General features: G+C 42.9%; 2 protein-coding genes across 2 annotated transcripts; both read right to left on the bottom strand.

Moving 5' to 3' along the window:
- Window positions 1-327: 327 nt before the first annotated feature.
- Window positions 328-3,131, bottom strand: LOC307237354 (C-reactive protein-like; the record flags this gene model as incomplete). Its single annotated transcript, XM_080010067.1, has 3 exons — window positions 328-736; window positions 1,990-2,197; window positions 3,074-3,131. 3 exons carry the CDS (start codon window positions 3,129-3,131, stop codon window positions 328-330), a joined length of 675 nt encoding a protein of 224 aa, XP_079866193.1.
- A 3,137-nt stretch (window positions 3,132-6,268) lies between these two features.
- Window positions 6,269-6,907, bottom strand: nog5 (noggin 5; the record flags this gene model as incomplete). The annotated part of the gene is made up of 1 exon (XM_080010066.1): window positions 6,269-6,907. The coding sequence occupies one exon, from the start codon at window positions 6,905-6,907 to the stop codon at window positions 6,269-6,271; it is 639 nt and encodes a 212-aa protein (XP_079866192.1).
- Between the last annotated feature and the right edge of the window lie 6,593 nt (window positions 6,908-13,500).

Here is a 13,500-nt window from a genome sequence, read left to right as displayed (position 1 = left end):
AAAATCGCTGGCGGCCCCCCTGTTTGTGGGCAATCAGTGTACAGTGCTGGGGTTGCTCAGTCCAGGTGCTGCAATCGATCTGCAGAAGTGGCATCTCGTTCTGCTCTTTAACTCTATGGAGGTGTGCAGGGGAGGTGAAGAATGGGGTGGTTCTGGTTTCGTGACCTTGACAACCCCACTGGTGGATGGACAAAAAGCACACATACAATAGTCATGTATTCATGTGTCAGAGTCGTTTATTCAATTAGAGATCATGACTGCCCGTGACTTTTGACAACTGACTTCCACACAAGACTTCATGTGACTTTAGGAAAAGTTCTGTGAAAGCTACAGCTCATACGTCACTAAATGAACGTTGCCATTCAATTTAAGCTCAACTGTCTCCCAGTCAAAAACATTGCCCCTCGGAACTGCCTTCCCTTCAGACAGGTCCTGGATCAGTCTTGGGGAGAGCACATAGTCCCACATGTTGACATCACTGATCTCTCCAGTGAAACTCTGATTGGCATCAAACTCTCCCATATAGCTGTCGGGGTCTTGGCCAAGGATAACCTTGCCCCCTGATTGCACCGTGTGGTTCTTCTTGTAAATCTTCATTAAGCTTTTCTTGCCGTTCACGTAGAGTTGAGACTGGCCTGAGCTGGAGTCCCACACCACACACAGATGGGTCTCCAGTGCTCCCAGATCTTCAGGGACACGGAAGATAGCAGCCTCTCCGCTCAGGGCGAAAGACAATCTAACATTTTAAACACACACAGACCACATTTATTGATTATCAATGTTAATTTATTAAACTTTTCATTAATATAATGTTTCATATTAAATACCGGATATACTGTATATACTACTCAACAACGTAACAAATTAATCAAACATACCGTGTCAAATTGAGTCTTAGACTGTTTAATAGTCATCACAACCATTTCACCTCACATCACCATTTTCCCGTTGATAGCTCACATATTTAGATTTTCTTTTTGATTTTTTGAATGTCTTTTTTCTTTATTTTCTGGTTTTGGAACATTCTTATGATATGGTGAGAAGTCTACCTTCAGATTATCTCCTGGGCAGCTCCTGCACTGACTAGTAAACCATCTAAAACCCAATGTGGCCCTTTCTAAACAGGATAACTTGGCAGATCAGAATGTGATGTGTCTTCTCCATCTCCTAATAAAAGATGCAAATAAAGACTGGAAGAAGAGAGGTGAGCGAGCTTTAAAACTGTAGGGGGAAGGATATACAATGATGCTCAGATAGCAGAAGAGTATTGCAAGTCATTTTAACATTTAATCCATAGGACGAACGTTTAAAAGTCACTGGTACCTTCATTTTAGTTACGAGTAACTATTCCAACAGTTACCAGTAACTATTTTAGCTTTACTAGTCAAACTGTATGAGGTTCTCGTACTTATTTATTAGATACTAGTAACTATTCCAATCGATACAAATAACTATTGCAATGTTACTGGTAACTTGAATCCTTTGGGGTTTTGTGTTTGAGATATCAGATATTTGCCTCAGACTAGTATGTATTGAGATTGGTAATGGAATCTGTGTTACTAGTCACTATTATTTCAGTACAAGTACTCATTCATTAGTGACAAGTAACTTTCCCTCTTGTTACAAGTACATTTTTAAATGAAACTATAACGAAGCTGTTTTATCTAGTAATTTTTCATGACGGGTAAAAAATACATTGTTACTGGTAAAACAAAAATTGTTACTAGTTACTACTTACCAGCCCCATAGGATTCAAGTTACTATGAACATTGCAATAGTTACTAGTAACAATTGGAATAGTTACTAGTATCAAATAAATATATACATTTTATCAGGTGCAAATACATTTTGAATAGTAAAACTAATAGAGTTACGAGTAACTGTTGGAAAGGTCGTTCGTCCGATGCATTAAATGTTAGAACAGCTTGCCATAGAGGAGGAGTGACTGTGAGGTCGGTGCAGAGGAGGTTAAACCCAAGTTAAAATTACCTGCCATCCAGTTCACGCCAAACATTGAGCTCATCAAAGTATCTGGTGCGGTAAGCGAAGAGGATAACCTCACGCTCTCCTTTCAGCTCCGTTGCCACGCGCATGCAAAGCGTGAAAGCCCTCATGGTCATTGATTTCTGAGGAACCATCTCAACATAGGTGTTAGCTGTCTCTTCAGGGAATACCAGTGTCCTGCCCACAGCTCCCCCTGGAAAAGCAGGGAATGAAAAAAGGATTTGATTTGGGAAAACAATTTCAAAAAGATAACCATAACACCGCTATTTATAAATTCTACATTACATTAAGCAGACGCTTTTATCCAAAGCGACTTACAATTGTTCAAACGCTGACGGACGCAGCCATCAGGAGCAATTAGGGGTTAAGTGTCTTGCTCAAGGACACTACAGCATGCTAGCAGGAGGAGCCTGGGATCCAACCAGCAACCTTTGGATCACTAGACCACCAGCTCTACCGCCTGAGCTACCATCCCCAAATTCTGTATGTTATACTGCATATCTTAGTGTATTTTACTTTTGCTTCACTAACTCTTCTTTTTCTTTTACTATTCGCTGTCTTGGGCTTGCACAAAAATTGAGATGAAAGCCCGATTCTGATTCGTATTGCACGGCCTCCTCACTTAAGATATTTTGCTATGCGTAGATTGCTTACAAAGAAAATCCCTGTTACAAAGAATGAGCCATCATTTCAATTGATAGTGTGCCTCCCAAATAATGTGTCAGAGTTTCACGACTTTTTTTTAAGGTCACAAAAGGATTTGTAGGATCACATTGAGAATTTTATGCGAGTTGAACAGTCACATCTCACATCTGTTCCACAGGTTTCCTAGTTTGTTTATGAACACGCAGCAGGATGTAGTTTGCTGTGAGAGAGGATGTAATACTGTATTTCCATGTGCATGGAGAAACACACTTTCATACACACATTTTTACATGATGCTGATGTATTTAAACTTGTTTCTCACATGACCATGTAAGCAGAGCTGTGTCTGAAACACTTCAACCTCAGAATTTGCTGATGCACAGGCATTCACTTACAGACACAAAGGAAAGGGAACTTTTAATACCTGCAAGAGCCATGGCCGGGAAGAAGATGGCACTGAAATAAACTGCAACCCACTTCATGTTGCCTGAACAAACCAACAAAAAAATAGACAAAAATCAAAAATTCAACCTGCATATAGCTTTGTACCAGCTGTTGATGAAGTTGTGCCGGTGCGTCCTAAATCTTTTGGTTTTATGATCAAAGAGGCAAAAAGGAAATCTAATGATAGAAGAGTCTACCAAAGCATATACCAAACAGCCATAATGCAGTTGAATACGTACCAGCACAGTCTGCTTCTGGTGAATAAAAGTCACACTTGCCTGAAGCTCCAAGTTGCTCCCAATGACAATGCGGACCAAGCAATATCTGCTCAGATAAAACCTGAGAAGTCTGTCATTGTTTATATACTGTATGCTTGTGTTTCTGTTTCTATGTGGTAATGATGTGAACTCTGTGCTGTTGGGGTTATGTATGCTTCCATTGCAGATGTCAATGGTCAGCGGTCAGAGTGCAGGATAGGCCAAATAAAAGTAATCACTACTGTGTTAAAGTCCCAGAAGACATGCAGTTAATACATTTGTGTCACATTTAAAAGACATTCGTTATATTATTTTACAAAAGAAACTTGTGTCGTTACAAAAATATATTTAGTGACAGAACTTGACTCTCACATTAGATCAGGAAGGAAGACTACCAACAACTAATGAATAGCAACGTCACTGTGTGTGTGGCTGTGTGTGCCTTGATGTGTTGTGCGTGTGTGATTGTATGTATTTCATTTTCATTCAGGTTGGAGAATTCTCCCTGCGTGATCGGTGAAGTTAATCTCTCCGCTACAGGAAAAAAAAACTGAAAGTATTGAAGATATTTATTCTGCAGAATAAAGAGAAAGGTACAAAACTGCTTCAAAGCGGTGGTCTGATCAATCTACCCCTGCCTCTGACGAAGAGGGCTTCATACTGATGAAAGGTTGTGTGCCATTGGTCAGGTGCCATTTACAAGATTACGGTCCCTCAATCATATCCCGGGTTTTCGCCTCATACAGTGATTGAACGGCCAAACTCAGGTCACAGATACAATCTTACTGTGCTATAAAACAAACCACAATGCTTTGTCAAGCCCCCTGGGGGTTATCCTTATCTCCACACAAGGTTGAGTAAAGATAGAATGTGATCTGGTCTTACAATACAGTCAGTATTATTAGAAAGAACAGTCTCTTCATCTAAACTCTGAGAGACTCATTAAAAAACCCAAGGCAATGTGTTTTAAAAGCTAAGCTATATACGCTAAGCTATATATACAGTAAGTATATATATATATATATATATATATTTATTTATTTATTCTTTTTTTAGGTAAAGGTGTTCACTTGATTGGAAATGCCAAATTAGCGAATGCATGACTGCAGAATGATGTGACTTATGGTTGAACACTCCCTGGCAAAAAGGTAAGACTAGCAGTTCAAAGCTTAACACATAACTCATGTGATATTTTAGGAGTTAGGTAACATACAATTATATAACATGAAAAAGGCTATTGTATAACACATGTGAAACACCATTCAAAGCATAGATCATCTGCATTTTTCTCTCACATTCATGGCCTTTGTAATTGCAAATTATAATTGAAATTTGACGTTCATGCCTATTGAAGAAGTGTTATAGTACCTTTAATTCACTGAAACTGAAAACCACACCATCCCCACACCACAGTTGCATTGCAGATGTTAATGGTCAGAGTGCAAGGTGAGCCAAATAAAGGTAGTCACTACTGTGTGAAAGTCCCAGCAGACATGCAGTTAATAGACTCGTGTCACACTTAAGACATTCGTTATATCATTTTACAAAAGAAACTTGTGTAGATACAAAAATATAAAAGCAAAAACAAATCTTTAGCAAGAAGAGACTGACAAAAGGGGACTGTGTACTGAATGTGTTTATTTGAATACATTTATAGTCAAATTTACACATGGTTGAACCGAGCATGGAATGAACTTGTCAAGAGTTTGCAATGTGTGTTGTGCAACCAAAATCACAAAATAATATTATCAGGCTCCGCAAAGAAAGTTACATCTCAAAAGCTTTACGATTTACATTATTTTAAGTCATTTCAAGTCACGGTCAAGATTAGTCAAACTGGGACCGAGGTTCCTAAACTTTTTTTTGCCATGGCCCCCCTTGGAAGACTGAGCTTATCTGAGCGCCACCCCACTCCACCTCCAAAATAAAATAAGTTCAAGTTCAAGTTCAAGTTCAAGAGATTATTTGTCACATACATATACATACGTTCATACATATATGCAGTGAAATGTCATGACACCCGGTGATTACGCACAATAAGCTCTATAAGTACTAAAAAATACCAAAATGTGCGTAGTCGACACAAGGTGCTCGCGCAGGCAGCCGCAAGGGGAGGCGCCACAATCGCGATTCTGGGTCCTATAATTATATAATAGAATTAATTGACTGTGTTGTATTAAATATACATTTAAATCCTCCTAAAAGTAATTTTAAATAGCATTACATTATTTAATCTTACAACCAGGCAGAGAATGCAGTGCAAGGAAAACATACTTGAAGAAAACACAATCAGCTACAATACTCAGGTATGCTGTGGCCTTTAAACCATGCTCAGTTGGTACTAAGGGACCCAAAGTGTGCCAAGAAAATATCCTCCACACCATTACACCACCAGTGTGAACCCTAACCCTAACCCTAACCCTCAAGGCAGGATTGATCCATGCTTTCAGTTCTTTACGCTAAGTTCTGACCCTACCATCTAAATGTTGCAGCAACGTTTTTCCAATCTTCAAGCACACACACACACACACACACACACACACACACACACACACACACACACACACACACACACACACACACACACACACACACACACAATCACACGCACACACACACAATCACACGCACTTTTATAATAAATAGCCGTGCAGGTTTAACATTTACCTTAAACTGACAAAAGTGCAAATCTCACAACAATAACCATCATGTGGAGTACATATGTTGTATATATATTAAAACATGTAAATATATATATATATGTCACACACACACACACACACACACATATATATATACAAAACATACAAAATATATTATAAGAAATTGTACTTTGCGGCGGACCCTCTCCGCAATTACTGCGAAGACCCCTCGGGGTCCGCAGACCCCACGTCGAGAACCACCCGTCACGCAGAGCCTTAACACGAGCACGTGCACCGGGACACGATGGGGTAGTGCACGGGGATCCAGGCGCAGTGCTTTCGCTCCTGGAAGCCCTGGCAGTGCCACCGCAGCAGCGTCTTGGCCACGGAGCGGGCGGCCCTGCACGACATGCCGCGGGGTATGGAGCACGAGCGCTCCGCCACGCACCGGCCCTCCTTGACGTAGCGGGGCCAGAAGCGCGCGCCCACGTCCCGCCACGCGTAGGCCACGGGGCAGCGCGTGTGCGCCCACAGGGTCCGCGCGAGCTTGCGGCGGAAGCCCCGCCCCGCCGGGATCCGCAGCCCGTGCGGGGGCGCGCCCGCGCCGCTGCTCAGGTTGAGGCGCCGCAGCTCGGCGAGGAACAGCGCGCTCTCGTCCTCGGCGACGGCGGCGACGGAGGCGGAGAGGTTCGGGGCCGCGGTGGCCATGAAGTCCGGGTCGAAGTGGCGCCCCAGCTTCTTTCGCAGGGCACTCTCGGCCAGGTCCTTCCGGCGGGGGTCGTAGTCCGGGTGGGGGTCCTCCTGGAGGCCGGGGACCGGCAGGTGGTCGCTGGGTGCGGGGCGCAGCAGGAGGCGGTGCTGGGGCCGTGCGGGATGGAGGGAGGCGCAGAGGAGGAGAACCGGCAGCAGCTTCATGTTCCACCGCTGTGCCGGGGATCCTTCATACCAGACCCCCGAGGACCTCAACACCCGGATATACACGCGCGGCGTGCGGCACGACGGCCGTGGAGGTGACGACGCCGGTGCAACTGGCGTAACGGTGCCATTGATAAACAGAGCGAGTGTCCAAAGAGTCCACGTGAAAATCCAAAAGAATGTCAAACCTCACTCAGATCTCCTTCCCCCGAGAGCAGAAGATGTTTTTCAAACTTTTGGCCCAAGAGGTCTTCAAAATTCCCCTGGGGAATAAATGATATGAAGTCTGATGTCTCTATTCAGTGTAGTCCCATGCAGCTTCGGTCGGGCTCATGCCAATCCCGCACTTATTAACAGACCAGAATCCACGCTGCTCATTTATAACCACTCTCTGACACGTCATAAGTGTCCGGGTGGCAGCAGACCAACCATAGAGAGCAGCAGGGCACTGTGTGAGTGCCCCCCCCCCCCCCAAATAAATATATATATATATATATATATATATATATATATTTTAACCATAACAAATAAAATCATTTTCACTACAAGACAGGGAAAAGCTACAGCGACATCCTGACGTCAGCTATCCTACTCCACAAATAGTAACACGTTTCACCGACTACTCTGAACATTTAGGAGTTTCTCATTGATGCGCCAGTGAAGGTTATTATCACGGCAAGCGTCCCAGTGTTCCGTCAACGCCTATGTTGCAAACCTGTGGGCCGCATTCTCTCCCCTGTCTGCAACAGGCACACCGAAAAACATTTCTGGATGCAAAAAGTTATGTCATTTGAAAAAATGTAACACAATATTTATAACTATACCACTTTATAATTCGCATAGATTAGGACTGATCACAGCCATGTGTGGGCGGGCGGGGGAGGATTTAATAGTATATGGAGATTATTACTGTAATCCATTATGGAGTTTGATCACAGTGATGGTAGACGTTGGCGCAGGTAGCTCTGACGCGCCCGGGGCAGGACAAGTAATGAGACAACATATTGACCCTTTACACCAACACCTACACCCGCACTTTCCTACGTGCTGAGGTGGAGTAACATGAAAGAACAGCTCAGTACGCTCTACCCAGTGCGTTTTTTTTTCCCTTTGCTCAGTTGTTTTGGCTTGTTTTTTTTCGCCGCACACATTTTCTTAATCAGTTTCTCCAGATTGCACTGTCCTCACACTTTGAACTCCCGCCGCCCTTTCTCTTCTCCTCACTGTTTTTCCAGATGACTCAAGAAGAAGGAATGACCCCGGAAGTTCCCCCTGGCGCCGTCTGCTCCCGTCTCGAGTCCCCGTTGGCCGGTTCCGCTCGTGTGCGCTGGGTGTAAGCCCAAAGAGATGCCCGTTTGTGAGACTCTGGTGACGTGACAATGGGATGTCATTCAGCGCGTCCGTAAACGAACTAGGACCTGTTTGACAGGGAGATGATACGCACGCCCGTTGCCTTGAAAATGAGCAGCTGAGTCATTGTTACGTATGGGAATGAGAAGAAAAAAAAAATGAGTCAGACAGGTGTACTGTGTTGTTTGTCAATAACTACATGTCTGTAATTGTTTCCTTGTAAACTCACTTGGTGTCAAACAAAAAACAAAAGTACAATCCCTGATGTGCAATGTGTCAAGATATGGGCAATATGCTTAGTACTCTGGTTCCTATTTATGGTGTTTATTTCTATATATTTTATATTGTTTATAGTGCTTACCCTGATATGCTCTCTATTTTCTGCTATCCCCTTTTTGCTGCTGAAACAATGTAAATTTCCCCGGTGGGGGGCTGATAAAGGTTTATCTTATCTTCTCTCATTGTATTTGGTATTGATAACTGCGGACCTATTTGTCCTAATGCAGCAGCACAGATTACGAGTCAAGCGGAATGTGAAGGGGGCCTTTCAAGGCCATCTATTGGTCCGTGTTGACTTTGGTGACGCTGAGATTGGAAACCATTCAAGATAAGTTATTACTTTCTGATTTCCGGGCATCCCCCGTAGCTCTCTGGCCCTGCGCCCTGCAAACCGTGCCAAACTCATAAAAGCATGGGACTCATTGGGAAGTGAAAGGTTGTCGCGGAGTCAGTCTGAGGCCGAAGCGCAGCGTGACGGGCGACGTTCATGTGGAAACCGCATCGGATGTCTCTCCCTCTTTGCCTCGCTGATATTCATCCATTACGCGCGCGCTGACGTGTTTCCTAGTGGCCCGTGCACAGAAAGGTGTTGAGGAGGAAAGGTGTGAAGAGCCCAAAATAGATGATGGAATTAGCGCGCTATGATGTCATGGCCTGCGTTTTGCCGGCGAGCGAGCTCATTGGTTTGTTGTTCTCGGTGTCATTCTAGGCGCAGTTGAGCTGATAATGAGAGATGCGTTCACATTCTGTGTCACATTCATTATTGAAATTACTTTCATCGCCGACCTTTCACCGACCACACTCATATTCTAAAACTATTATTAATTGTGGTATTTAACAGTTTGATTATCATATCTGGGATGTGAAGCACTTAGAACATGCTAGAAAACGATATATATATAGATAGATAGATAGATAGATAGATCTGAGATAGATAGATATATAGATCCCATCTTCAGGGTGGAGATACTGCTTTTTGGTGGCAGAAAATCCCATAGTCTTCCAAAGCGTCCTATGTGAGGGGCAAAAAACTAACAGAAGGATAAAAATGAGTCGTGGAGCCAAATGTTGGGTGATACAGGCAAAATGTCCCATCAAATCAAAGTCTGATAGTGACGTTATTTCGGATTTTCAAGAAGAAATTACACTCCAATAAAAAGGTCTTTTATAGAAGCATATTTTCTATTTGCTCTATATCTGCTCCACTGTTGCTGCCTTTGTGAGTATTGGTAATAAATATTGTTAGATTAATTTGATAAAGAAAAGTATCATGGACTAAAGAATATAGTTTCCAATATCTGTTGCAAAATGCAACAGCCACGCACACGCGCGTGCACGCACACACACACACACACACACACACACACACGTACAATTTTAACAGCAATATTGAATACCAGGCTAATTTCTCAATCTGCATGGTCTTTCATCTGTAGCGGAAAAAAGAAACTTCCTGCACATGAACATGCACAAAAAGAAATGCTGAAGTCAGTAACACACACCGGCTAAAAGGCGCTCAGCCCTCAGTCTACGTTCTAAATCACTGCGCTGGTCAACAGGGACATCAAACACGTTAAAACAGGAACACCAAGCAGCCTGCGTGCATACTTGTGCTGTTTTCACTGAGAGCGCCCCGGGACAACGTGCTTATGTAGGCCTTAAAGTGCCGAACAAATAGCCCGTGGCTCTTTGAAGCCGTAAGGTTCCTGGACAACACATTAGCCCCGGGCTCTGATTTAAGCCAGGTTTTGTTTTTTAGTGGTTGCTCACGTCGTGTTTGGAGCTTTAGAGTAACCTGCCATCCAAGAAGAGCCATAACATGGGCTATAAGTGGGACCTCTTCACAGACTCCTTCAAGTTTGATAACCGCAATCCACCGTTTTAATTATGTATTTATATGACTTTTTTTTTGACAAATGCTTGTTGATATAATTTCATCCCATAAAAAAAAAAGAAAGGTTTGGTCTTGCTGATACCAAGCACCAACGCTAGCATTCTTCATTTAGATACTACAATTCTCAGTTGTCATTAAAGGGACGTTTTTCAGGAGCTTTATCGGTTGATACAAAAATAATCTACATCATCAACAACATCAATAAAGTACAAATTATATCGTTCATTACTTTTGCTATGAGCTTCCCAGAAGCCCTGCGTACGGGAAGCATGTCAGACTCTGCGTAACGTCCGGACACTCACGGCACTATCAGCCTCACCATTGCATTACTCACAATTGGTTGATTTTGGAAAGTTGCATGCCACCTGCGTGGCGTTATATTTGAAAAATAACTTTTTTGTTGGCGTGTTTCGCTGCCGTCATCGACGCTTTCTGGGTGAGAGTCACCATCGCTTTCGGCTCTTTGGAATAATATCATGAGGAACTGTTGTTATTTGTGGTGGAGACGAGCACTAATGTGTGTAATCGTAATGTGTAATGTCCAAGCAATGCGTGAAGGTTTCACCCTTAAAATCAGGGTTCTTGGTGCTTGCGGTGCATCAACTGTGAAGAAGAATGGTGGCCTGCAGGGCTGTTCCCAGCCCTGTGACGTGAGTTTCTCTGAGTCACCCGCTCAAACAGACCCTACGGCCTTGTTACTATTTTAGCTATTTTAGCGGGTGTGATGTGATTGGGCCTGTAGATCATCATCGTATCCCCTCAAACCGACGCAGAATAACGGTAATGAGGCAGTTGTGTCAAGTCACAAGTTTCAAATCACAAGTTTTAAGCAGTTCCTGAGATGCCAAATCATCGATGCACCGACTGAGGGTGCACCCGCCACACACGCGGCGGAACTCTAGTGTGATCTTTGAGGAGCAGAAATCAGGGCTCAGTGGTCGCTAGTTGAAGCTCTCGGACAGGGATCAATAAACACTCAACATGATAATATATAATGCGCAAAAAGTACACTCTGGTGGTTTCGCCACCAAAGGCTGTTGTTTGCCATTCAGTTTTAATTTTATTCAGGAAACTAAGGCCTCATGAATAAAGTAGAAGTAGACTAGAGTAGAGTAGAGTAGAGTAGAGTAGAGTGAGGTAGAGTAGGGTAGGGTAGAGTAGGGTAGAGTAAGGTAGAGTAGGGTAGCGTAGAGCATGGTTGAGTAAGGTAGAGTACAGTTAAGTTGAGTAGAGTAGAGTAAGGTAGAGTAGGGAAGAGTAGAGTAGCTAGAGTAGAGTAAGGTAGAGTAGAGTAAGGTAGAGTAGGGTAGAGTGAGGTAGAGTGGAGAAAAGTAAGGTAGAGTAGAGTAATTTAGAGTAGGTTAGAATAAGGTAGAGTAGAGTAGAGTAAGGTAGGGTAAGGTAGAGTAAGGTAGAGTAGGGTAGAGTAAGGTAGGGTAGAGTAGGGTAGAGTAGAGAAGAGTAATGTAGAGTAGAGTTGAGTAAGGTAGAGTAGAGTAGAGTAATGTAGAGTAGGGTAGAGTAAGGTAGAGTAGAGTAAGGTAGAGTAGGGTAGAGTAATGTAGAGTAGGGTAGAGTAAGTTAGAGTAGAGTAGAGTAAGGTAGAGGGAGGTAGAGTAGGGTAGAGTAGAGAAGAGTAATGTAGAGTAGGGTAGAGATAGGTAGAGTAGAGTAGAGTTAGGTAGAGTAGGGTAGAGTAAGGTTTAGAGTATAGTTAGGTAAAGTCAAGTAGAGGAGAGTAAGGTAGAGTAGGGTAGAGTAAGCGTTAGAGTATAGTTAGGTAGAGTTAAATAGAGTAGAGTAATGTAGAGTAGGGTAGAGTAAGCGTTAGAGTATAGTTAGGTAGAGTAAAATAGAGTAGAGTAATGTAGAGTAGGGTAGAGTAAGGTGGAGTAGAGTAATGTAGAGTAGGGTAGAGTAAGGTAGAGTAAGGTAGAGTAGGGTAGAGGTGAGAGGTTTTGTTCTTGAATTACTTCAATAAAACTGATGCTTTTGAGCTTTATTGAGCGTTTATGCGGTGACAAAAAAGGTTAGGGTTAAAAAAAATGTCCACTCTTATTGTAAAAAATAAATATATTTTTTTTTCACTTATTCCTCACGACATTATGAGAAACATGGGTGTGTGAAAAAATATATATCGTAGAACTTTTCTGCTGGCGAGCGTATGCGAACGCACAGGAGCAAATTGCAGTAAATGTCCTTTTGTATACGCCACTCATTTCAAATACCTCAATGGGAAACAGTCGACTTCACGCGTGACAGTTACAACGTTTCACCATTAGATGGCTGTGCAGCCTAAAGAAGAGCGATCAAAACCCCAGAAAATAAACCACACAAATGGGCCAAAATGAGTTTATCCAAGAGGTCAATGGTGTATTAGGGGCTAAACTGTATGTACTGTGGGTGCAAATTGCTGCAATAACGATTCGGTCGATTCCTAACATTTTCTGGGTCTCTGACCATGCAAGTGTCCCCATCAGCCGCGGGGTCATCCAAATGAACTTCTCTGATAACGTACTAAACACTCTCTTCGTCTCTTGAAATCACTGAGTTGCTTGCATTTATTTGTGTTAACTCATGTTCATATCATTTATTAAAGATAACATCCTATGCTGTTTAATATGTGCAACATGAGGTAAACAATGTTGCAAAAATGCAAAGTGTACCATCCTTACATTTGAAAAGTTCGCCATCTCGCGTCACCAGCGACGGCGGATGTGACGTCATGGCAACATGGCGGCACACATTGTTAACAGTCTGGATTTGATCTAGATTACAACGTAGTGTCAGGCAGTGATGGGAATTACGTTTCTTTGGAGGGAACTGGATCCTATGGCTCCGCTCGTTTCCGAGAGCCGCCAAAAAGAAAGGCTCATCATTTTTTATCGACTGATTTGGGGGTTTTCAATGACCGATGCCAATGCCTATATTTAGAGAGCAGGGTGGCTGACGGCCCATATAATGCCGATATCATGTTTTTTTGGGGGGGGGGGGGGGGGGTTTGCATCTGATAAAATACAACAATTTAATAATAATAACAAATGAGACAACATTTCTGAAGTTATATTAA

Source organism: Zeus faber (genome assembly GCF_960531495.2).
Source record: "Zeus faber genome assembly, chromosome: 11".
Taxonomy (NCBI): domain Eukaryota; kingdom Metazoa; phylum Chordata; class Actinopteri; order Zeiformes; family Zeidae; genus Zeus; species Zeus faber.
Note: the sequence above shows the minus strand (reverse complement) of the source record. Positions and strands in the feature narration are given on the sequence as shown.